General features: G+C 44.1%; 1 protein-coding gene across 1 annotated transcript; it reads left to right on the top strand.

Moving 5' to 3' along the window:
• Positions 1-27,937, top strand: LOC126151462 (cuticle protein 8-like). Its single transcript, XM_049915943.1, has 2 exons — positions 1-379; positions 27,525-27,937. The coding sequence occupies exons 1-2, from the start codon at positions 17-19 to the stop codon at positions 27,855-27,857; spliced, it is 696 nt and encodes a 231-aa protein (XP_049771900.1). The 5' UTR covers positions 1-16; the 3' UTR covers positions 27,858-27,937.

Here is a 27,937-nt window from a genome sequence, read left to right as displayed (position 1 = left end):
CTCCACCGCTGCCGTCATGAAATTCGCCGTGGCCGTCGTCCTCGTGGTGTGCGCAGCGGCCGCCGCCCGCGCCGGGCTGCTGCACCACGCGCCGCCCCCGCCACCGCCGCCCCCGCAGCACGAGATCATCTACGACTACGTGGCGCCGCCCCAGTACCGCTTCGACTACGCGGTGCGCGACGGCCACACGGGCGACGCCAAGACGCAGTGGGAGCACCGCGACGGCGACCGCGTCACCGGCGCCTACTCGCTCGTCGACGCCGACGGCACGACGCGCATCGTCGAGTACACGGCCGACGACCACAACGGCTTCCAGGCGGTCGTGAAGCGCGTCGGTCACCCCGCGCCGCCGCCCCCGCAGCCTCCGCGTCTTCCCGCCCACCCCGCACCCGCCCCCCACCCCCTGCCTTACCACGGTTAGCCTGCCACTACATTGGTAACATCTACGTCATCCATTCGCACTACAAAAATTTCATCTTCTGTCTCCCTCCTCACACTTGTTAATCGTCTTTCTGTGTTTCAACTTACTGGTACAAAATTATCATGTTAATATCATGCTGTTTGTTGTTAAATGTGTTGAAATAAACAACTTTGATTAAAATCTACATACTATTTTCATTTCTGTTCAAACTTAACTAACATCCTCTTCCTTAAATTTATCCAAACATTAATTATTTAATTTTCTAGAGCATTGGTTCCCAACAGGTGGTCCGCGGACCCCTAGGGGTCCGCAAGATGCTAGTAGAATGAAAAATATATTAAATATATTTCGTATATAACAGATTTTTTGTTCTGGCCGCTCAATATTTTTTTCAGTATTGAATGTGAATGTTTTTTCTAAGTACCAAAAATAGAAAAGGTATAAAAAGACTCTTAATTTGGTTTTTTTAGGTACTTGATACTGTGATATGACAAGGTACCAATCATGCTCGATGAGGCGGTCCTCGAGAAAATTTTGTTGGGAACCCCTGCTCTAGAGTAATTTCCAATCCGGCCCGCACTAGATCGGCCTCTCAGTAATCTAGCCGCTCAAGCAGAAATGGCGCATACAAAATAAATTCTCCTGTGCAACAATGTTGTCAGCTAACTACCACGTGGAACAATGCTATACGTATTTGATATTGTGGCTTTTTTTTACGGTTCAGCGTCAAGGCTTCTAACAGCAAATTCGGTATACCAGACCTCAAGGATGAGCTCGAAATTTGAGAAAAGCTCAACTCAGGTTTTTCGCAGATATCCTTTTCTGCCGAGTACAATGTTGGTCGAGCAACTATTTATGACCAAACTTTAACATACGAAGATATATTCAAAAGCATACAGGGAACTCGTGACGTTAGTGATGAAGGTTATAGGACATCTGCTTAGGGTACGTTATGCAACAATCAGAAGCGTGCACTACCGATGTAATGCCCATAAGGCCTTTGTGTGTTAAACAATACTGCCATTGCGTATCATCATTGTGACTGCCAAAAATTAGGGGCGTTTTTCGTACTACTGTACATGAATGCACTCAAGGACTAAGTCTTCTACGAAAATGAACATATGTTTGGATTTAATAAAGTATAATCCCAGTGACTTTACACTAAACTTAAGACACTATCTAATACGGCAGTTCCGCCAATACGGCACCCATATGCGCAAGAAATGGGCGGATTAGCAAGAATCTAGTGTAATACCGAAGTGATAGAAAAATGAAACTTTTAGTGTTGTCTATACATCTGCTCGGACGAAAATCTAGTCAACAGAATACCTAGTGACTTCCCAAGTCCTCAACTAGTTAACCACTCTCCTATACGTTAATTTGGACAGTCGAAATTTGTGCCAGTGATCATCCTTCAAAAAGTTTCATAGTTGCCTTCAGAGGGAAAAGTTACTGATGGAAAATGAAAACTCATCACAGTTAAGCAATTGTCATACATGCATCAGCTTTTGTGCACTGTATATAAATGGTATGTATCGCAATCTCTATACCGACAGACTGATTTCCATGGATCACACCCAATCATGTCTCGCACATGCTAACCAGGTTTGATGATTCTTTGTACCTGGCCAGTCGAACAATTGGAGACAACGTTGTAGTGATTTGTACCATTGTTCTCCTAGATGAATACTTCTACCTACATGCCATTGCTTGACACTTTAGATCACGTTCCTATAGCTGACACCACACTCTCAAACATTCATAAAATTATCACCAATACAGTATTGTTCGCATCATTAAAAGTAACTCCCTACACTATTAGAGGTGCTTTGCATGATAAAAGTGAAATCATCGAATGGTAAAGTAATACTGAGAGTATCCAAAACTCAAATTATAAATGTCATATAAAAATTAAATAACGTCTGAAACTCAATGAAGCTATTCACAGTGGAAGCTCTTGCATATAGGAAAGTCGGAAAGCCAGAAAATTTTTATATTGTGCACAAGTATCCCAAATCCACATTACTACTTGACTAAACCATAGCATTAGGTGAAAATCAAAATAATTAGGCACAATGCTCACAAACCAAAGGAGTTTCATGTGCCTTTACTACGTAATCTACAGTTACAAAATAGCGTCACTTACAGGATATGTAACAGATGGTGATAGCTCGTATCTACCTCAATGCTACAGAGTAACTGCATCAATAACATAAAACACAGGAACGATTCCAACTCATACATGAGATAATAACTTAATGGGGCGAAGAACACGTACAGACTGAAGTGTCATACGTTCATCTGTGAAAAAACAGTGTCACAGAGTGAAAAATCCACTCCATAGATGTTCTGTTTGGCTAAATGAATAGTTTAACAAAGTGCGTCTGTGGTGCCAGCGACAGGTTCGAAATGGCCAATGTCTGCTAAACGTGCTGTATATTATCATCTTGCCAGTTACAAAGTTTATGTTTATAAACCACTTATAAAAATGGGTACATTATTGCATAAGTAGAAAGACTGAATACAGAAACCTGCTAGAATCTACCAAATACTCACATAAATCGTATGAATATATTAAACATTAAATAACGTAAAATACATATTTTCTACTGCAGAACTTACAGCACAATACTTATTAAAGAGCATCATACAAATCCTTAGGCCGGCTTCTGTGACCGAGTGGTTCTAGGCGCTACAGTCCGGAACCGTGCTGCTGCTGCGGTCGCAGGTTCGAATCCTCCCTCGGGCAAGGATGTGTGTAGTGTCCTTAGGCTAGCTAGGTTTAAGTAGTTCTAATTCTAGGGGACTGATGACCTCAGATGTTAAGTCCCATAGTGCTTAGAGCCATTTGAACCATACAAATCCACAAAGAAAATAAATGGAGACATCGAAATTTGTGGGGGGTTGTTTTAGCCTCGTCAAAAATTTTCAAGCAATGTATCCACGATACCTCTGCCTTAAGTACATCAGTATATACCTTTCTGTTTTATCATGCATTCTACGCTGCTTTATAAACACAGCGAAGCACCCAGAAATGGGGAAGGAAACGGAATAAAACTTCACGGGTTGAGAGCTTATGTGATGCTATTTCAATGATTATAATACAGAATCAACTTTACAAAGAACATGGCAGTATGGGCTCACTTATCAGTAGGACCCTGCACAACCTCTCACCTGGATGCATCAGTTGATTTGGTTGAGAAGGGTGTCATAAGGACGTTGTATCTTCTCCTGAAGCAAGTTGGCCAACAACTGCCGTAATTGGTCCTTGAAATCCCGGATACTGGCAGTGGAACAGGCTTGCCATATGGGCTGGTCCCAAACATATTCTACTGGGGACAGGTCTGGCGCTCTTGTTGGACTTGGAGGTACGTCGACATCAGGCAGCAAAATCATAGTGACCGGTGCCACGTGCGGACGAGCATTGTCCTGTTGAAAAATAGCACTAGGTACTGTCGCGTGGGAGGTAACACATGAGAGTGCACGATGTCCATGACTTAACGTTGTGGCACTACATTTCCGTCAATCACCATTAGCCATGACCTGAAAGTATAACCGGTAGCTTCCACCAGTACTGTAGATAAAATATCGATACGTTTAATATATAGAATGTTCCATTTATCTTGACCACCGTAAACAACTATTTGTCCAGATGCCCAGATGCAAATCACAAAATGTTTTAAGCAAATGTTCCTTATCCGTCAGGGGAACATCAATCAGCGTGATTGCCTTCGTTGTAGCTTTGTTTTTTTACAAAGATATGAACAGCGATATGACTTTTTTAAATGGCATCCTGCATTTTTTATACGGTAATTCATTTCCTTTACTAAAAACCTATTCAAAAATGTATCACAATGTACCATTCACTGAAACACAACGTTATTAATTACATAACACCACACTGACTTTGAGCCCAGGATCATAAACTCGTGCACTTGCTGGAGTTGTCAGAAAACAAATGAAAACCAAGTAAAAACATAACACAAAATTGACTTTGACTCTCCAGTACCATTTCCCAGGAGTAGAACATTCAAAGGTGCTCAAAGAGGTGACCCTGGACACCGACACACTCGTTGAATGAAAGAATTATTTACTGTTTCCAGTGTTGCCTGCTGAAGAGAATTACAAGCAAGGACGATACGTCCCTGTATATCCTCTGGAGTTGTTGGAATATCGCGTTAGACTACGTCTTTAATGCATCCCCAAAGAAAGAAGTCCAGAGGATTTAAATCAGGAGACCTATAACGGTGTTCGTCCTCGACCAATCCATTTGGCAAGATACCTTCGGTTCAGAACACGATGTACACGCAAGGAGAATTACAAGCAAGGACGATACGTCCCTGTATGTCCTCTGGAGTTGTTGGAATATCGCGTTAGACTACGTCTTTAATGCGTCCCCAAAGAAAGAAGTCCAGAGGATTTAAATCAGGAGACCTAGCACGCTGTTCGTCCTCGACCAATCCATCTGGCAAGATACCTTCGGTTCAGAACACGATGTACACGCAAGGCATTAGGTGCTGACATCCGTCGTGTTGGTACCACATAAGCAATTCTGGTTCTTAGCGGCACTTCATCCAGAAGAGGAGGAAGAATTCGTCTTAGGAAGTTGGCATACGCTGTGCCGTTTAGACTACCATTGATGAAATAAGGGCCAATAATTGTAGTACCAAGCATCCCACACCAGACGTTAACTCTCCTTTGACGCTGATGTTCCACCTGTCTAAGCCATCGTGGGTTTTGGCTGGACCAATAATGCATATTCTTGTATTTACCTGTTCTTTGTTTGAGAAGGGACATTCATCGATAAACAGAACATTGGAGAAGAAGTTCGGGTTGGTGAGGATTTGTTGCTGTGTCCACTGACAGAACTGTACACGTTTCTGGAAATCATTCCCATGCAATTCTTGACGTAGGTGTACATGATAAGGATGGAATCGGTGACGTGGTTCAAATGGCTCTGAGCACTATGGGACTCCTTAGGTCATAAGTCCCCTAGAACTTAGAACTACTTAAACGTAACTAACCTAAGGACATCACACACACCCATGCCCGAGGCAGGATTCGAACCTGCGACCGTAGCAGTCCCGCGGTTCCGGACTGCAGCGCCAGAACCGCTAGACCACCGCGGCCGGCGAATCGGTGACGTGTAAGAATACGATGTACACTGGTTTTAGGAATGCCAATCTCGTGTTCAAATGGCTCTGAGCACTATGGGACTTAACTACTGAGGTCATCAGTCCCCTAGAACTTAGAACTACTTAAACCTAACTAACCTAAGGACATCACACACATCCATGCCCGAGGCAGGATTCGAACCTGCGACCGTAGCGGTCACGCGGTTCCAAACTGACGCGCTTAGAACCGCACGGCCACAGCGGCCGGCAATCTCGTGTTCAAGCCGTCGTGTGCTCACATGTGGATTCATAGCAACGGAAGCGAAAACAGTAACTTCGGCAGCTTCGTCTTTGCGAGTGCTACGACGATTGCGTTGTCGTGGATTGAAACTTCCCGTTTCCTGAAGCGTCGCAACAAGACGAGAAAACATCCGTCGGGAAGGTGGGTTCTTGTCAGGATATCGCTCTCTGTACAGTTCCGCTGCCTGCGTAGCATTTCGCCTACATTCAAAGACAACAATAAAAGAAACGTCATGTCGATGCAGTTCGTAGGAAGGACAGCCTTTGCTGTATGCCTACTCTACATAACAGTATTTAAATGGACTAAACGACTGTACTAAATGTACCCGCGCATAAGAAAGCAGTACTGCAATTACTGTTCTGCTAACTTACATCCCCCATAGATGAGCAGCATTTCTACCTTCTCTTCGTTGGTGTTCATTCTACTCGCACAACTCTTCAACTGACGATGGTTGACGGAATGACGGGTATGCATTCTACTTATGTTTACATTTGTCCTCTGTCAACGTCAGCACGTGGATGTGTTCCGTTACCCCGAGTACATGCACTAAGCGCTGGGAGCTTCAACGTCAGTGTTGTGTTATGTAATTAATAACGTTGTGTTTTAGTGTACGGTACACTGTGATACGTTTTTGAATAGGTCTTTAGGAGAGGAAATGAATCATCATCATCATCATCATCATCATCATCATCATCATCATCATCATTTAAGACTGATTATGCCTTTCAGCGTTCAGTCTGGAGCATAGCCCCCCTTATACAGTTCCTCCATGATCCCCTATTCAGTGCTAACATTGGTGCCTCTTCTGATGTTAAACCTATTACTTCAAAATCATTCTTAACCGAATCCAGGTACCTTCTCCTCGGTCTGCCCCGCCTCTTCCTACTCTCTACTGCTGAATCCAAAGTCTCTTGGGTAACCTTGCTTCTCCCATGCGTGTAACATGACCCCACCATCTAAGCCTGTTCGCCCTGACTGCTACATCTATAGAATTCATTCCCAGTTTTTCTTTGATTTCCTCATTGTGGACACCCTCTTGCCATTGTTCCCATCTACTAGTACCTGCAATCATCCTAGCTACTTTCATATCCGTAACCTCAACCTTGTTGATAAGGTAACCTGAATCCACCCAGCTTTCGCTCCCATACAACAAAGTTGGTCGAAAGATTGAACGGTGCACAGATAACTTAGTCTTGGTACTGACTTCCTTCTTGCAGAAGAGAGTAGACCGTAGCTGAGCGCTCACTGCATTAGCTTTGCTACACCTCGCTTCCAGTTCTTTCACTATGTTGCCATCCTGTGAGAATATGCATCCTAAGTACTTGAAACCGTCCACCTGTTCTAACTTTGTTCCTCCTATTTGGCACTCAATCCGTTTATATTTCTTTCCCACTGACATTACTTTCGTTTTGGAGATGCTAATCTTCACACCATAGTCCTTACATTTCTGATCTAGCTCTGAAATATTACATTGCAAACTTTCAATCGAATCTGCCATCACAACTAAGTCATCCGCATATGCAAGACTGCTTATTTTGTGTTCACATATCTTAATCTCACCCAGCCAGTGTATTGTTTTCAACATATGATCCATAAATAATACGAACAACAGTGGAGACAGGTTGCAGCCTTGTCTTACCACTGAAACTACTCTGAACCATAAACTCAATTTACCGTCAACTCTAACTGCTGCCTGACTATCCATGTAAAGACCTTGAATTGCTTGCAAAAGTTTGCCTCCTATTCCATAATCTTGTAGAACAGACAATAACTTCCTCCTAGGAACCCGGTCATATGCCTTTTCTAGATCTATAAAGCATAGATACAATTCCCTGTTCCACTCATAACACTTCTCCATTATTTGCCGTAAGCTAAAGATCTGGTCCTGACAACCTCTAAGAGGCCTAAACCCACACTGATTTTCATCCAATTGGTCCTCAACTAATGCTCGCACTTTCCTTTCAACAATACCTGAGAAGATTTTACCCACAACGCTGATTAAAGAGATACCTCTGTAGTTGTTACAATCTTTTCTGTTTCCATGTTTAAAGATTGGTGTGATTACTGCTTTTGTCCAGTCTGATGGAACCTGTTCCAACTCCCAGGCCATTTCAATTATCCTGTGTAGCCATTTAAGACATGACATTCCACTGTATTTGATGAGTTCCGACTTAATTTCATCCATGAATTACCGAATAAAAAATACAGGTTGTCATTTAAAAAAGTCATATCGCTGCTCATATCCTTGTAAAAAACAAAGCTACATCGAAGGCAATCATGCTGATTTATGTCCTCCTGACGGCTAAAGAGCATTTGCTTTAAACGTTTTGTAATTTGCATCTGGGCAAACAGTTATTTACAGTGGTCAAGATAAATAGGACACCTTATACACTATGTGATCAAAAATAGCCGGACACCCCCAAAAACAAACGTTGTTTATATTAGGTGCATTGTGCTGCCACGTACTCCGTATCAGCGACCTCAGTAGTCATTAGACATCGTGAGAGAGCAGAATGGGGTGCTCCGCGGAACTCACAGACTTTGAACGTTGTCAGGTGATTCGGTGTCACTTGTGTCATACGTCTGTACGCGAGATTTCCACACTCCTAAACATCCCTATGTCCATTGTTTCCGATGTGATAGTGAAATGGAAAAGTGAAGTGCACGTACAGCACAAGAGCGCACAGGCCGTCAGTTGACTGACAAGAGACCGCCGACGGTTGAAGAGGGTCAGAATGTGTAATAGGCAGACATCTATCCAGACCATCACACAGGAATTCCACACTGCATCAGGATCCACTGAAAGTACTATGACAGATAGGCGGGAGGTGAGAAAACTTGGATTTCATAGTCGAACGGCAGCTCATAAGCCACACATCACGCCGGTAAATGCCAAACGACGCATCGGTTGGTGCAAGGAGCGTAAACATTGGACCATTGAACAGTGGAAAAACGCTGTGTGAAGTGTCGAATCACGGTACACAATGTGGCGATCCGATGGCACGGTGTGGGTATGGCGAATACAAGGCGAACGTCATTGCCAGAGTGTGTGGTGCCAATAGTAAAATTCGGAGGCGGTGGTTTTATAGAGTGGTGGTGTTTTTCACAGAGGGGGCTTGCACTCCCTCTTGTATTGTGTGACACAATCACACCACAGGCCTACACTCATGTTTTAAGCACCTTCTTGCTTCCCACTGTTGAAGAGCAATTCGGGGATGGCGATTGCATCTTTCAACACGATCGAGCATCTGTTCATAATGCACGGCGTGTGGCGGAATGGTTACACGACAATAACGCATGCACTGGTCTGCACAGAGTCCTGGCCTGATTCCTATAGAACACCTCTGGGATGTTTTGGAACGCCAACTTCGTGCCAAGCCTCACCGACCGATATCGATACCTCTCCTCAGTGGGGCACTCGGTGAAGAATGGGCTGCCATTTCCCAAGAAACCTCCCAGCACTTGATTGAACATATCCCTGCGAGAGTGGAAGCTGTCATCAAGGCTAAGGGTGGGCCAACACCATATTGAATTCCAGCATTACCGATGGAGGACGCCACGAACTTGTAAGTCATTTTCAGCCGGCGATATTTCTTCCCCGATATATCGATACCAAAACGACATTATCACGTGGCGATATTTTTATTTTATATTTTTTCACAGTTTTCGGAAAATATCTGAAGTTGTTCTTTTGATGTAAGACATAATTTTACTTTCACTGTGTGAAGGAGTCTTACTACTTTTTGAGTTTTCAACACGTCCAACCTTTCTATTTGACTATGTGAAGCAAGTATATGTGGCATCAAAGAAGAGCGCCGATTGCACTGTGGGGGTGGCAGTGTGAATGGGGTAACAAGATTTCCGATGTGAAGAAGCAACACACCAGTTGCGTTAAAAAACAGTTTTTAACACAACTAGTATGCTATATTTCACATCGACTACCTTTAAAAACAGTTGCAGAAAATGAGGAACAAAAATCTAAATGACAAGATCGGTTGTTGTCGTGGGTGGCGACGTGTGAGGGGAAATGCTGACGTAGTCGCATCTCGGCGCTACCAGCAGAAACTGCAACGTTTAGCTTTACCACAGAATTTTCTCTATAGCTAGGTCGATGGCGTTTGCAGAAATGAAGAAACAGGAAAGTGGACATGAAGTGTTCTGGAAAAATTCGATATGTGTCGAAAGCTAACGATGGACTCATCGGTCACCTTTTATTGTGCCACTTAAAATGCAGTAACCATTGTTAGCAAAGTGGTTATCGCCGAGTATGAACGTGCGTTTTTTTTACTTTCTATTCTTGCTCTAAGAGATATAGGCTGGCTGGTAGCTTGTTCATTTACGGAATATCTAATAAAAAAATCAATACTTAAATATACATCTCTAAAACCGGCAGTATATTTACAATGTGCAACCGATATTTTTTAGGCAGGTACGTCGACCCACACTTAAGAGCCAAAGAAACTGGTACACCTGCCTAGCATCGTGTAGGGCCCCGCGAGCACGCAGAAGTGCCGCAACACGACGTGGCATGGACTCGACTAATGTTTGAAGCAGTGGTGGAGGGAACTGACACCATGTATCGTGCAGGGCTGTCCACAAATCCGCAAGAGTGCGAGGGGGTGGAGATCTCTTCTGAACAGCACGTTTCAAGGCAGCCCAGGTATGCTCAATAATGTTCATGTCTGCCGAGTTTGGTGGCCAGCGGAAGTGTTTAAACTCAGAAGAGTGGTCCTGGAGCCACTCTGTAGCAATTATGGACTTGTGGGGTGTGGCATTGTCCCGCTGGAATTGTCGTCCGTCGGAATTCACAAGGGACATGAATGGATGCAGGTGATCAGACAGAATGCTTACGTACGTGTCACCTGTCAGAGTTTTATCTAGACGTATGAGGGGTGCCATATCACTCCAACTGAACATGCCCCACACCATTACAGAGCATCCACCAACTTGAACAGTCACCTGCTGACATGCAGAGTCCATGGAGTCACGAAGTTGTCTCATACCCGTACACGTCCATCCGCTCGATACAATATGGCCGGCCGCGGTGGTCTAGCGGTTCTGGCGCTGCAGTCCGGAACCGCGGGACTGCTACGGTCGCAGGTTCGAATCCTGCCTCGGGCATGGATGTGTGTGATGTCCTTAGGTTAGTTAGGTTTAAGTAGTTCTAAGTTCTAGGGGACTTATGACCTAAGATGTTGAGTCCCATAGTGCTCAGAGCCATTTGAACCATTTTTTTGATACAATATGAAAGGAAACTAATCCAACTAGGCAACATGTTTCCAGTCATCAACAGTCCAATGTAGTTGTTGGCGGGCCCAACGAGGCGTAAAGGTGTATGTCGTCATCAAGGTTAATGAGTGGGCTTTCGGCTCCGAAAACCCATAGCGCTGATGTTTCGTTAAATGGTTTGCACGTTGACAATTATTGATGACCCTGAAATCTGCAGCAATTTGGGTAAGGGTGGCACTCCCGTCACGTTGAACGACTCTCTTCAGTCGTCGTTGGTGCCGTTCTTGCAGGATCTGTTTCCGGCCATGTCGGAGATTTGATATTTTACCGGATTCCTGAAATTCTTGGTACACTCGTGAAATGGTCGTACGGAAAAATCCCTACTTCATCGCTACCTCGTAGATGCTATGTCCCATTGCTCGTGCGCCGACTATAACATCACGTTCCAACTCACCTAAATATTGATAATCTGCCACTGTAGCAGCAGTAAGCCATCTAACAACTGCGCCAGACACTTGTCTTATATAGGCGACCGCAGCGCCACATTCTGCCTGGTTACATATCTCTGTATTTGAATACGCATGCCTATACCAGTTTCTTTGGCGCTTCAGAGTACCGATATATCGATACTTTTTTCGATTTATCGAGAGCTGTCGGTGACATCTTTTTAAATTCGATATTTCGGAAACCCGATATGTTTAAAAATATCTACAGTCCTAGTTCCCACACTATGACGCCAGGAATAACACTACTGTGTCTTTCCAAAACGTTGAAAGAATGAAAACTCAGCCAACGTCATGCGTGTTAGTGCGAAATCGTGATTCACTGATAACCGTAATGCGATGCCATTCACCAGCAGTTCATGCTTCGCGTTAATGGTACAACTTCCAACACAGCCCTTTGTGTTGCAGTATGAAACGTCTCATTTGAATGTAAAGAATGTCATTGCTGGAAAAACTCTTATGTTATTAGATTTTCAAACAGCTGAGAAAAACTCAACGTACTCAGACGGTTTTCTCTTTACTTATTCTGGTCACCACTAAACTAACACAATATTTTAGCGCGACGCAGTCTGACATTCAATAATCCCTACAAAAGAATGGCCCTGACTAACAATAACCTATACCTTTCATGAATCACTTACCTCACAAAAATCTTCGTGACTTTAACTACTGCAACACAGCGAGAGCCAATACTGCCAGCTAAATAAAAGTTTCTAACTACTGAAGGCATTAACTACTGATAGCCATAGTTAGCAAATGAAAGATTTTTATAGAGAATAAACAATGTTTTTACCTTAATAGCGTTCAAACGTCATAATATATATATAATTTTGAGACATCCAATTAAACAATTTCCCTTTTCTGACGGACACACGTCCAGATCGTCCGCTCATAGTAATCTCTCAAAACTCTGGCATCTCTCTCCCCACATCCATCATTACTGGCGGTTCACCTCCAACTGCCAAACGGTACGCGCTGTTCACATCCAACTGCCCGACGCTACACTAGCGAATATTCCAACAATGAGTCCAACCAGCCACAGACAGCACTCAACGCAGTCAGCGATTTTCATACAGAGCACTACGTGGCGTTATCAACATAAAAACCTGAACAGCCTACTTACAGTAGTATTATCTTGCCCTATGCGTGGGATGGTAATTCCGCAGCCCAACTGCTGCGAGTCACCGACCAATGGTCCAGGATGACACAGAATGTTGCAAGGAGAACACCACGCACGCACATATGGGAAGGGGTCACAGGGTGCTTCGTTTACAATTCGGCGGTCCTCCCTCGTGGTGGTCGGACGTGGTCAACATGGGGACACTGCCACATCCAAATGCCACACAAATCTGGATACTGCACGATTCCACTTGCTGGACCAAATGGAGACCCACAGTGTAGTCCCTTTCAAACTTTATCAGTGCTGATTACGCCTGTCTAATACGAGTACGTGGCATATCTGGGTTCTCCATGGTTAACAACATTGATCAGGAATATCATTAGTGTATTCTGGTGGTCATTCTATCTTTTAACTCAGCGTAAAAATGACCGGGCAAGTGAAATAGACGAAAGATCTATAGATTTGAAATTTGTAAGACACGGAACATTATTCTCTAGAAATAACTGGCTTGGCTTGATATTTACGCGACGGTGAAGATTCGGTATGGCTCAAGTGCGCTAATTTGATTGACACTAGGCAGTCGTACTTTTTAAAATCAATTGGCATGCAGGTTCTAAGCAGTTACTACGGTTTGCAGCTCTCTCGGTGAGATGGCCATAACGGCAGCTATGTTATCTTCACCCAAGTCGGTTATCACCATTCATAAAGCAAAATTCATCCGCATTTCGTTACAAAATCTGTTAATAACATATAAAGGGCGATATTGGCATAAAGAAAGACCATAACATAATGTTTGGACAAAAAACGATTGATTAGTTTCACTTAAAGAAACTTACGTTTATATATGCGTCTGAACAGTACATGGCCAGGAGTAGGAAACGTAACGATGGAAGCGAGAGAAGAAAAAAAGACAAAATTGTTCAAATGGCCCTGAGCACTATGGGACTTAACATCTGAGGTCTAACTAACCTAAGGACATCACACACATCCATGCCTGAGGCAGGATTCGAACCTGCGACCGTAGCTGCCGCGTGGTTCCAGACTGAAGCGCCCAGAACCGTTCGGCCACAGTGGCCGACGAAAACAGACAGACAAAAAACAGAGGTCACATCACAAAGCTGTTGTAATTTATTCTAAAAGGAAACGGGAGGTTCGGGCAATAAGTGGTATAAGTTCACGAGCCTCTTGTCGCCCCTGTTCAAGTGTCTTGGTATTTTGACATTGGCCTCTCAGTATATTTATTCCTTACTGTCCTAAGTTCATGGCTTGTGGAAGATAAACTAATGCTAAATCACAGTAAGATTCAGTTTCTACAGTTTCTAAATCAATTCAACAAAACCTGACGTTTTAATTTCACAGAATGGGCATATGATTAGTGAAACTGAACAGTTCAAATTTCTAAGTGTTCAGATAGATAGTAAACCGTCGTGGAAAGCCCACGTTCAGGATCTTGTTCAAAGACTTAATGCTGCAATTTTTACTATTCGAACGGTATCTGAAGCGAGTGATCGTTCGACACGAAAATTAATCTACTTTGTTTATTTTCATTCGCTTATGTCGTATGGTATTATATTTTGGGGCAACTGTTCCCATTCTAAAAGGATGTTTTGGGCTCAGAAACGGGCGGTTCAGGCAATAAGTTGTGTAAGTTCACGACGTCTTGTCGACCACTGTTAACGAGTCTGGGCATTTTGACGTTGGCACCTCGATATATATATATATATATTCCTTACTGTCATTTATTCGTAACAATATTAGCTTATTCCCGAGAACAGCTTTCACTCAGTTAACACTCGGCAGAAATTAAACCTGCATTTGGATCGGACGCCCTTAACTCTTGTCTAGAAATGTGTGCAGTATACTGCTGCATCGATTATCAATAAGCTACCACCCATATTCAAAAATCCTAGTAGTAATCCTCACGCTTTCAAATCGAAATGAGTCACCTCTTCTATTCTGTCGAGGTGTTCCTTGAAAAATTAAGCTGATTCATGTTTTGTTGATGGCGTTTACTTACTTATGGATTGACTTTTTTCAGGTTCATAAACATTTTGTTTTTATCTTACTTTTATCTTGTAATTGCATGTATTGACACGGTCCATGACCTTGGAGATTTGCTCCTCAATTTGGTCCTACGGAACTTGAAGTGTAAATAAATAAATAAACCCCTTCCTCCAGATTTTGAAACACTATGGATTCATATTTTATAAGTAAGCCTCCTTTCTTTGACATTAATATATCACTGTATAATTAATTCATTATAGTTGGTAAAAGCAATTTTACTAGCAGAAAAAAAAAATACTGATACGTCGCTATAACCTGTCACAGAGAACTACAGCTCTAATTATTTTGATACTCACCGATGGTCAGTACGTGTGCAGGGTGGCACTGACATCCCGCCATGCCTTCTGAATGCTCTACTTTCTGTGGTGTCACCGCCAGACATCACACTCGCTAGATGGTAGCCTTTAAATCGGCCGCGGTCCGCGAGTATACGTCGGACCCGCGTGTCGCCACTGTCAGTGATTGCAGACCGAGCGCCGTCACACAGCAGGTCTAGTCTAGAGAGACTCCCTGGCACTCGCCCCAGTTGTACAGCCGACTTTGCTAGTGATGGTTCACTGACTACATACGCTCTCATTTGCAGAGACAACAGTTTAGCATAGCCTTCAGCTACGTCATTTGCTACGACCTAGCAAGGCGCCATATTCAGTTACTATTATGAGTATCTTCAAGAATGTATTCTGAACAGATAATATTGTGAATCATGTACCGTCAAGAGCGACGTTCATCATTAATGGATTAAAGTTAAGTATCAAACTAATTAAGTCCGCTTTCTGAATTCTCATTCCTTGTCATGTTCCAGACCTCACGTCAGTATAGTTCTTCCCTCCTCACGCCAGCCTGCGTGAGCTAAAACGCGTGCACTTCGGCCTCCACTTGTAACACGGTGTTGGCTCTTCTGCTAACACAAAACTTTCTTTGTCAGACAGTGTATTAAGCACATGCAGTACCTTGAACCAACAATTAATTTGCAAAACAGCTGATATCAAGATACCAATGACAAAGTCAGAATCTCTTATAAATTTAGAAGCATGGTACTCATTCCATCATTCTGCCAGATAAAATACTACTGTGTCAAAACTGACTACAAGCACATGGTGAACATAATCATCCTGAAAGTTAAAATATTCGAACGAACTCCAAAACGTGGGCACAGTATAATCTTTGACACAATTTTTGTGACAAGGGAACATATGCCACTTCGAATTGGTTATGTGAGCTCCACTAACTCGTTATCGTATGTGTGTTTCATGCTTCCTGTAATCTGTAGTTTTGATGCTATTAGTTTTCGGCATTGATCTAGATACAAGTTTCCCTGATCTGTCACGTGTCCTGCAACTGATGTCGTTTTGTATGATTATGTGACGAATATTGTAAAGATATATGACGTTTGTTTTTGTTTGTTATCACTTCGCTTAGGTACGGAATTTTCTTTGTATGTATTAGGGTAGGTAAATAAGTATTTTCAATTAACTTTTATAATTTATTGCAGCAATAATACACAATTTTGATTAATATTATCTTTCAACTTGGTCAAGCTGCTTTTCAACGTACTTGCTCCACCGTTGCACAATCTTTCCTATATTCTCTACAAGAAAGGTTTTCGTTGCGCAGCAATCCTTCTATGCCCCGCTTCCTTCACCTGTTGATCGGAGCTGAATCAACGACCACTTAAAGCATCTTTAAGTGGGCCTGACAGATGACAAATCGACGGGGCAAGGGCGGGACTGGATGCAGGATGTTCCAACTTCCCGAAAAACGGCATCTGAAGAGTTTAGAGCGGTGCGGGCTGCGGTATGTGGACGCACATTGTCACCCAACAAAAGAATGCCTTGCGACTAACGACTTCTGTGCTCTCCAATTACTGCGAATTGCAGGCTTCATTTCGTTGAACAGCGTGTCACTGTAACGTTTACTGTTGACCCCTTTTCCAGGTAATATTCCAGCATTGGCCCTTTTGAGCCCCAAAAAACTGCGAGCACCATTTTACTGCAGAAAGTTGACTACTGGATTTCTTTTTGAATGGGGATCCAGGGTAGTTCGATTCCATGATCTGACGTTTGCTCTCTGGTTCGAAATGCTGAATCCATGTTTCATCTCCATTGACGATTTGTTTCAGAAACGTTTCACCCTCTTTAGCATGACGGTTCAGTAGGTGCTGACAGATTTTCAAACAATTACGCTTGTGCTCTTGATTGAGTTGTTTTGGAACCCATCTCGCACAGACTTCGTGAAAGTTGAGCTCGTTATGCTTGATTTCATGCGCAGAACCATGACTACTTTCTGTATGGCTTACCACACCGATGACAATCACTCGTCTGTTATTCAGAACCAAGCCACGGGCTTGTTCAGTACTGGCAACAGTTGTGAATTTAGCTGAACTTCCCACTCTTTCCCCATCCTTCACGCTCGTTCCACCACTTCTGAACTGTTCAGTCCACTGGTAAACACTCTGCAGTGGCGAAACATTGTCCCTGTATTGTGCTGAAAGTCGTCTGTGAATTTATGTCCCCGGTACACCTTCACACCACAAAAAACGAATTACGGAACGCTATTCTTCAATGGTGCAAACGGAGTGCCGCGGCCATCTTTACGTCGCAACAGCGCAGAGCAGACTATGATAACGTTTCACCACTCCACAGGCGAAGTCAACGGTGCCATCTAGCGGGTAGTCAACCTAAAGACAATTACAGAAAAATTTTTAATACTTATTGACCTCCCCTCGTAGATACCTGATGATTGTTGTCTGACTAAAAGTAGCCGTTTGCAACAAAGTGACATACAGCCATTATGCAAATCAAGATTCTTGATCAGTAATTAGATGCTGGATATCTCCGCCTCCTTAAAATAATGAAATTATTTGCAGGGAAAGCAGATATTAGATTGATATTCATTAAAGAAATCTCGGGGAAATATAAACCACACAAGAAGAGAGAACTTACAAAACGATCGTTCTACCCTTATGAAATACGAGTTATAGAAGACTTAAACAAGATCCAAAGAAGAGAGCCTCATTTCGTCGCACGTTCTTTTGCTAAGTGCGAAAGCATGACCGAGATGCTCGTTGAACTATAATGGTATAAGGTACAGGATAGGCTTTGTACATCAAGAACAGATTTACCGTTAAAATTTAGAGAATACCTCCTTTCCCAGAACACCATAACAACATGTCTTCCACAAAACTCCCACGGAACGATTATGAGGCATAAGTCAGAGAAATTCGAGCTCATACAGAGTCTTACCGACATATGGTCTACTTGCACTGCATCCGCAATTGGAAACAAAATGAGGTTAATCATTCTGGTGACAAAAGGACGTCTCATCATTCATCTAAATGTAGTTTGTGCAGTATAGATGATGTACGAGGGACATTCAATAATTGAAGAGACAAATTGATGCTGAAAAAAACTGTGTATTATTACAAAATGAAACTCTTATTACTTGTCGAGTAATACCCACCAATATCAATATATTTGTTTCAACGATGAACTAACTTCTTTTTATACCTGACGCAGAGAGGTCTTCTCTTTTCGTTTGAGGAACTTTCCCACAAATTATTTGACCTCCTAGATGTTTCTGAACTCCGGTTTAAAATGGTGGCCAGCCGGAGTGGCCGAGCGGTTCTAGGCGCTACAGTCTGGAACTACACGACCGCTACGGTCGCTGGTTCGAATCCTGCTTCGGGCATGGATGTGTGTGCTGTCCTTGGGTTGGTTACGTTTAAGTAGTTCTAAGTTCTAGGGGATTGATGACCTCAGAAGTTAAGTCCCATAGTGTTCAGAGCCATATGAACCATTTAAAATGGTGACCCCCAAGTTTCATCACATGTTAAAACCTTTTTTAGGAAAGTGTCACCTTCCCTTTCATAGCATTCTTCAAGCTGTCCACACTTTGAGTCTTGTTTACTTGGGTTGTTGTGGTAACTCTTTCGGGACCCATCTTGATTTGCTTTGAAGTACTTGAGTTTGTCACCAACAACTTTTTGAACTGTGCCAACACTTACTGCAAATGTTTTTCTTACACGTTTTACTGTAATACTTCAGTCTTCACGAATAATGTCGTCAGTGCAGGTTTGAAGCAAACTAGTTGTCTCTTCAACTGGTCGCCCAAGACGCTGTTCCTCAGTCACTGAGGTTCGACAGTTTTTTGAAATGTTCTACCTTCTTATAAAAATTTCCGCGTCTCGTACAACATCCACCATACAGTAAAATCATTCAAGAGAAGATTTTAGCTGGTTATAACCTTGTGAAAGTAAGAAACGCATCGCTGAACGTTGTTGAACTAAAGAGGAAATTTCAGGCGGACATGCCGTCATTAAATGCAACGTTGAAGCTATAGCCAAAACAATTCTGATCCGTCAGCTGTTCTCAGCTCATCCCAGTGATGCCAACCTACAGTCATCAAAGTACAAAACTCGTCCTACAAGCTGTTTCATTTGTGCATCAGTTTGTCTGCTTAATTATTATTTAATGCCCCTCGCCTGTGAGTAAGCCTAGCGAATGATGCTCTCGTTTTTATCTCAGATTCCAGCAAGTAGTCACTGTCACTCCAGGGTAACATTCTGGGTGCAACATTCGTCTTAATAAGTGCTGCGAAGAGTGTGCAAACAGCAAAGGCTGGTGGTGTGTTTCGGCTGTCAAGGTGTAAATCCGTATGGTTATGATGGCCGGACTCAGTACGATGAACAGTTACATTTTTCTTGTATCACCAGCATCAACAGTGGTCCTCTTCTAATGTCCACCTGTGCAGCTGTACACTGCAAACCACGGTGAAATGTATGCCAGGGAATACATCCCACTGTACAACTTATTGTGGCTCTTTCCTGTTCCATACTAATGGGGAGTATGGGAAGAATCACTACTTAAATGCCTCTTTGCATGCTATAAGTAGTCTAAGCATGTCTTTGCTGTTCCTGAGGGAGTGATATGTATTGGGCCGTAGTATTTCACTCACTCAGTGTTGCCTCTTGAAACTCTGTAAGAAGTCTTTCGTAGGAGAATTGGCGTATATCTTCGAGTGGCTACCACTTAAGGTTTTTCAGCACCTACGTGACACTCTCCCATGTATTAAACAAACATGTGAGCATACGTGTCGTCCTCCTTGTGAACACCCAATATCCCTAGTTAGTCAAGACTGGTATGGATTCCACGTACTTTGAACATTTTCTAGGTGAGGCCACACAAGGTTTCGTAAGCGATCTATTTTGCACACTGACTGCATTTTTCCAGTATGCTATCAACATTACCTGCTTTACCTTAAGTATATGTTGCTACATAAGGTCGTATAGGAGGCCTGAGACCTTTATGTGAACACTAAGCACATATTTTCCACCAATTTTTGACAGCTAATATTTATTTCCTGCTTTCCTGCTTTCCTGTACCAGTAGCCAAAAGTCATTGGATATCTCCTAATATTGTGTCTAACATCTTCCCTGGGGTAGCGCACCATCTCAACGTGGCATGCACTCAACAAGTCGGTGGACATCCTCTGCTGGAATATTGAGCAATGTTGCCTCTATAGCTGTCCATAATTGCGAAAGTGTTGCCTGTGCAGGATATCGTGCATGAACTGACTTCTCGATTATGCCCCATAAATTTTCGATATGATACATATCGGGTGACTTGGGTGGCCAAATAATTCACTCTAACTGTCCAAAATGTTCTTCAGACAAATTGCAAACAACTGTGGCAAAGTGACATGCCCATTTTCACCCAGAAAAATTCCATAGTTGTTTGAGAATGTGAAGTCCATGAATGGCTGCAAATGGTCTCCAAGTAGCCGAACATAACAATTTCTAGTCAATGATCTGTTCAATTGGACACGATCACTCAATCCATTCTATGTAAACACAGTCCACATCATTACGGAGCCACCACGAGCCTGCATAGTGCCTTATTGACAACTTGGATTCATGTCTTCGTGGTGTCTGTACCTCATTCGAACCCTACCATCAGCTCTTACCAACTGAAATCGGGACTCATCTGAAGACCCTCCGGTTTTCCAGTCGTCTAGGGTCCAACCGATATTGGGGCTGTAGGTGATGTCTTCCTGTTAGCTAAGTCATCTGCGTCGGTCGTCTGCTAACATAGTCCATTAACAGCAAATTTCGCCACACCCTTTTAACGGACACGTTAGTCGTACGTCCCACATTGATTTCTGTGATCATTTCACGCAGTGCTGCTTGTCTGTTAGCACAGACAACCCTACCCAACGCAGCAGCTCTCGGTCGTTAAGCGACGGCCGTCGGCCACTGCGTTGTCCATGGTGAGTAGTTATGCTTAAAATTTGGTTTTCTCGGTACGCTCTTCACACTGTGGATCTCAAAATATTGAATCTCGTAACGAATTACGAAATGGAATGTCCCATGTGTCTAGCTCCAACTACCACTCCGCATTCAAAGGCGCTTAGTTCCCGTCATGCGGTCATAATCTCGTAGGAAATCTTTTCACATGAATGACCTAAGCACAAATGACATCTCCGTCAATGTACTGCCCTTTTACACAATGTGTTCGCGATACTACCGCCGTCTGAATACGAGTATGTGCATACCGCTACCCCACGACTTGTCATCTCAGTGTATCTGTATGTGTGAAAGTATGTATATATGTTCCACATCTCCTCTTAAACCAATGTATCAGTTACAATCAAACTTAATACACGTATCATTTACTGTCTCGAAAGAATCGCTGTGGAGGTAATAACCACCAACCTATGAAAGTGGTGGGGGTGGGGATGAAAAATTAGTGTAGCCACGACACGCAAATATCCCGATTTTATTCGTCCAGTATTTGGGAACAGGAGAACTTCGTGAATTGCAAAAAACTTAACGCATGATTTCAAACCCTTATGAAACTTTTTATCGCTGAGAACCCGCACAAAACGATGAAAGGGAAAATCTGTGTCGCTTACTATATTTTCGCTGTTCATGCAAAAACAGCCAATCATGTGTGACGTTTTAATTTATTACTTCTTTACTGCGATCAGTATTTGTGTGACCCATTTTGTAGACAGTGTTCACGTATACTACTGAATGTATGTGATAAACTACATCATTGTGCTACACGTAGTTCGGGAGCTATGACATCATAAACAATGAGAAGCGTGCAAAACTGCCGTTTCATCCATCAAGTTTAAATTTATTGAAACTTCCTGGCAGATTAAAACTGTGTGCCGGACCGAGACTCGAACTCGGGACCTTTGCCTTTCGCGGGCAAGTGCTCTACCAACTGAGCTACCCAAGCACGACTCACGCCCCGTCCTCACAGCTTTACTTCTGCCAGTACCTCGCCTCCTACCTTCCAAACGTTACAGAAGCTCTCCTGCGAACCTTGCAGAGCTAGCACTCCTGAAAGAAAGGATATTGTGGAGAAATGGCTTAGCCACAGCCTGGGGGATGTTTCCAGAATGAGATTTTCACTCTGCAGCGGTATGTGCGCTGATATGAAACTTCCTGGCAGATTAAAACTGTGTGCCGGACCAAGACTCAACTCGGGACCTTTGCCTTTCGCGGGCAAGTGCTCCAGCAACTGAGCTACCCAAGCACGACTCACGCCCCGTCCTCACAGCTTTACTTCTGCCAGTACCTCGCCTCCTACCTTCCAAACTTTACAGAGACTCGATTAATATATATATATATATATATATATATATATATATATATATATATATATATATATATATATATAGGGTCGTTTACTTTCCATGTTAGAGCTCATTTTATTACTTCTCTTCAAATCACATTAATCATGGAATGGAAACACACAGCAACAGTACGTGCCAGCGTGACTTCAAATACTTTGTTACAGGAAATGTTCAAAATGTCCTCCGTTAGCGAGGATACATGCCTCCCGCATGCCCACTATACGCCCTCGCTCAAAGTCCGTCAGCTGCACATACGGTTCACGTCCACGCTGTCGCGGCATGCTACCAGTGTTAAAGACTGGAAATTGAAATAAGAACACCGTGAATTCATTGTCCCAGGAAGGGGAAACTTTATTGACACATTCCTGGGGTCAGATACATCACATGATCACACTGACAGAACCACAGGCACATAGACACAGGCAACAGAGCATACACAATGTCGGCACTAGTACAGTGTATATCCACCTTTCGCAGCAATGCAGGCTGCTATTCTCCCATGGAGACGATCGTAGACATGCTGGATGTAGTCCTGTGGAACGGCTTGCCATGCCATTTCCACCTGGCGCCTCAGTTGGACGTGCAGACCGCATGAGACGACGCTTCATCCAGTCCCAAACATGCTCAATGGGGGACAGATCCGGAGATCTTGCTGGCCAGGGTAGTTGACTTACACCTTCTAGAGCACGTTGGGTGGCACGGGATACATGCGGACGTGCATTGTCCTGTTGGAACAGCAAGTTCCCTTGCCGGTCTAGGAATGGTAGAACGATGGGTTCGATGACGGTTTGGATGTACCGTGCACTATTCAGTGTCCCCTCGGCGATCACCAGTGGTGTACGGCCAGTGTAGGAGATCGCTCCCCACACCATGATGCCGGGTGTTGGTCCTGTGTGCCTCGGTCGTATGCAGTCCTGATTGTGGCGCTCACCTGCACGACGCCAAACACGCATACGACCATCATTGGCACCAAGGCAGAAGCGACTCTCATCGCTGAAGACGACACGTCTCCATTCGTCCCTCCATTCACGCCTGTCGCGACACCACTGGAGGCGGGCTGCACGATGTTGGGGCGTGAGCGGAAGACGGCCTAACTGTGTGCGGGACCGTAGCCCAGCTTCATGGAGACGGTTGCGAATGGTCCTCGCCGATACCCCAGGAGCAACAGTGTCCCTAATTTGCTGGGAAGTGGCGGTGCGGTCCCCTACGGCACTGCGTAGGATCCTACGGTCTTGGCGTGCATCCGTGCGTCGCTGCGGTCCGGTCCCAGGTCGACGGGCACGTGCACCTTCCGCCGACCACTGGCGACAACATCGATGTACTGTGGAGACCTCACGCCCCACGTGTTGAGCAATTCGGCGGTACGTCCACCCGGCCTCCCGCATGCCCACTATACGCCCTCGCTCAAAGTCCGTCAACTGCACATACGGTTCACGTCCACGCTGTCGCGGCATGCTACCAGTGTTAAAGACTGCGATGGAGCTCCGTATGCCACGGCAAACTGGCTGACACTGACGGCGGCGGTGCACAAATGCTGCGCAGCTAGCGCCATTCGACGGCCAACACCGCGGTTCCTGGTGTGTCCGCTGTGCCGTGCGTGTGATCATTGCTTGTACAGCCCTCTCGCAGTGTCCGGAGCTAGTATGGTGGGTCTGACACACCGGTGTCAATGTGTTCTTTTTTCCATTTCCAGGAGTGTATATATATATATATATATATATATATATATATATATATATGGCTGATAACGTGGAGAGAGAAGGTGGGAAGGAGAGATGGGCAGAGAATGAGAAAGAGTTGATGGACGTAGATGGGGAGGTAGAAAGAGGTGGGGGAAAGGGAATGGACAGAAAAAGGAAAACGGATGAGATGGGCGGACGGAGGAAGTTGGAGGAGATGGACAGAGATAGGGGGTAAGAGCGCAAGGACAGAGAGAAGGGCGGGAGGAGATGGACAGGGGAAGCAGAAAATTGATAAACATAAGTTTAGAATACACACAGAGGCAACGCCGGGTACTCAGCTAGTATCAGATAAAACGATACACAGCACCATTTCAATCTTTAACACTGAGCATCTATGTTAAGATAGAAATCATGTGATACAATGCTGGGCTTTATGCTCTTTAATTATTATTCACATGATGGGCTGTAACTAAAACGAGTAAATAAACAAAGCTTCAACAACAAGTGAACTGTTGTTTTCACTGTCCAGAAGTGATGAAAAACATATGCTCAGTACCCCTTTTACCTCCAGCTGAGTCTATGTAATCACTGTACTTAATATCACTACAAACTGTTCTATACAGGTTTTTATGTGAGTTAAGTGATTCCAGTCGTGACTCACTGATATTGTAACCATATTATCCTACTTTTAGGGTGTTTTTCTTGTGGGCAATATTACTTTACTGAACATTTAAAGAGAGTCTCCAATCTTTGGATAGCTTTGGGTTACGCCAAAAATTACCTCTACATCGAAATAACGTGGTGTGTTCCCCTGAGTCAAGAAATTCTCAATCCAGTCACAGGTCTCATGTCACACCCAGTGTAATCATCAATGAGCGTTGGTGTGGTACTGAGTCAAATTCATTTTAGAGGTTAAGGAATAGTGCGTCTCCGAATTGATCCATGGCTTTCACGATGTCATGTGAGAGAAGATGGAATTCACGTGGTCGATATTTTCGGAATCCAAGCAGACTGTCATGGATAAGAACATCCTGCGTCAAATCGGAGTTAAATCTCGAACTTTCGAAGATTAAGACCATCTTTCTCGTCAGGAGATGACATTGCTGGCGAAGAAACTGGAGTTAATCTTCGAGAGATCGAGTTTTAACTCCGATCTGACATGGTCTGAACACTGCAAAAATTTTTGTTCATGGATACCGCTGCGAAAAACTACGATCTCAGGGGATCATTCTGTTGTACACGGGGCAATCAGATGAAAGGGTGATAGAAGGAAAAAAAAGTAAATAAACAGTTTATAATTTCAAAAGTAGGCGCCATAACTGTTAATACACTACTATGGCTCTGCGGGACAAGACGGTCAAGGCTTTTGTGGCAAAATGTTTGCGGTTCCCTACGCAACCATGGTTGTACCCCGGGGATGACCTCTCCGACCGAGGCATATTGACGGCTATGAGTGTCTTTCTTCAGGGTTCCAAAAACATGGAAATCGCTTCGGGAGATATCCGAACTGCATGGAGGAAGAGAAAGGTGCTTCCCAGCGAAACATGCAGCGTAGTCGAAATATCAGACACGAAGCTCCAGGAAAGTCATGATGACCTTTTCCTTTGATTGCATTGGCCCACAATTAACGCACAGTGGGACACCGACACATTCCAAAAATTGAAGTGCAGCATCAAGTCCAAACGCCCGGGATTGTTGAGAGACAGGAACATTCTGTTGCAATATAATGCTCGCCCAGATGTCGCCAAGGTTGTTCCGACTACACTGCAGAAGTTCCGCTGGGAAGCCCTGACACATCCATCGTACAGTCTAGATCTCTCCTTATGTCATTTCGATATACTTGGAGCCCTGAAAAAAAGACATTCATGGACTGATCGAATTTTCTCATTATGAGAGTACTGAAGAGTAGTCCGTTTTAATTGTTAAAAACCATCCTAAAGCAAAGATCGCACAAAAAATGTTTTATTCAAGACAACCGGTTTCAACAGTTGTACCTATCGTCTTTAGAGCTTCAACTCTTTTTTGTAGTAAAACATGTTCATTTTACGCTGACCTCATGCACAAGATGTCAAATGGATAAAACTCAGCACTTTATAAACGTTTGTTATCACTAAAATATTTTAAAATACACAGTATCTTGTCCAAAAGGCCATGTCCGTATGCATGTTGTTCATAGATACATGTTACATGATACAAATACGATACACAACAGCTTATCTGGTTACATATGCTGGGCACATACCCATATGTGCTATTGTGTAGCGTATTGGTATCATGTAAGAAGCGTGTGTGAGCAGTATGCATATCGACATGGCATTTTGGAAAAGTTGCTGTGTGGTTTTAAGTACTTTAGTGATGACAAACGTATATAAAGTGCTGAGTTTTATCCATTTGACATCTCGTGCATGAGGTCAGCGTAAAATGAACATGTTTTACTACTAAAAAAAATGTTTAAGCTCTGAAGATGATAGCTAAGACTGTTGAAACCAGTTGTCTTTGAATAAAAAATATTTTCGGCGATCTTGCCTTTTGAATGGTTTTTAACATTCATGGACGAAGATTTGCTTCGAACGAAGAAATGCAGCCGGCCAGTGTGGCCGAGCGGTTCTAGGCGCTTCAGTCAGGAACCGAGCGAGCGCTGCGGTCGCAGGTTCGAATCCTGCCTCGGGCATGGATGTGTGTGATGTCCTTAGGTTAGTTAGGTTTAAGTAGTTCTAAGTTCTAGGGGACTGATGACCTCAGATGTTAAGTCCCATAGTGCTTAGAGTCATTTGAACCATTTTGAAGAAGTGCATGCCTGGGAACAATCAGGGTTTATAGGAAATTGCAAGCTTCTTCCATGGTGGCATTGACTCTCTTGTGTCACAGTGGGATAAATGTATTAACAGTTACGGAGATTACTTACGAAATAATAAACAATTTACTAACCTTTTTCCATCTGTCTCATTTTCATTTGACTGTCCCTTATAAATTCATAATTACGTTGCGGTTGCTGACAGACATCTCATTTCCAACGGAACAACTGTTCAGACAAGCCACTCACCTTCTTGTAGGTCAGAAGATTACATGCTTAAATCAATTGATTGTTTAAATTACATTAGTAGGTAACCTACCTACAAGATATCTGCTTTTTCCCACTGAGTACGAAGTTCAGAAGAAAAGGACACGACTTAGGCTAGCGCCATACAGTTACTACGAACCAAGCGTTTTCATGGCCAGATCACAGCTGAACGCTCCGGTCCACTGCCTACCACCCAGTAAGCGGCTACCCACTTTCGCTGCGGTCCCAGCGTCAGGTGTGGCCCCCGTATATAAGGCGGTGCGTTACCGGTAGCCGCCAACATTCACCGGGCACCTCCACCTCCGCCGTCATGAAAACCGCCGTGGTCGTCGTCCTCGTGGTGTGCGCAGCGGCCGCCGCCCGCGCCGGGCTGCTGCACCACGTGCCACCCCCGCCCCCGCCGCCCCCGCAGCACGAGATCATCTACGACTACGTGGCGCCGCCCCAGTACCGCTTCGACTACGCGGTGCGCGACGGCCACACGGGCGACGCCAAGACGCAGTGGGAGCACCGCGACGGCGACCGCGTCACCGGCGCCTACTCGCTCGTCGACGCCGACGGCACGACGCGCATCGTCGAGTACACGGCCGACGACCACAACGGCTTCCAGGCGGTCGTGAAGCGCGTCGGTCACCCCGCGCCGCCGCCCCCGCAGCCTCCGCGTCTTCCCGCCCACCCCGCCCCTGCTCCACACCCCTATCCCCTGCCTTACCACGGTTAGTCTGCCGCTGCATTGGTAACATCCGCATCACCCACTCCCACTATAAGAATTTCACCTTCTATCTCCCTCCTCACTCTTGT

This window comes from Schistocerca cancellata, chromosome 2 (assembly GCF_023864275.1).
Source record: "Schistocerca cancellata isolate TAMUIC-IGC-003103 chromosome 2, iqSchCanc2.1, whole genome shotgun sequence".
Lineage (NCBI taxonomy): Eukaryota > Metazoa > Arthropoda > Insecta > Orthoptera > Acrididae > Schistocerca > Schistocerca cancellata.
This window is presented reverse-complemented; position numbering and strand designations above follow the sequence as displayed.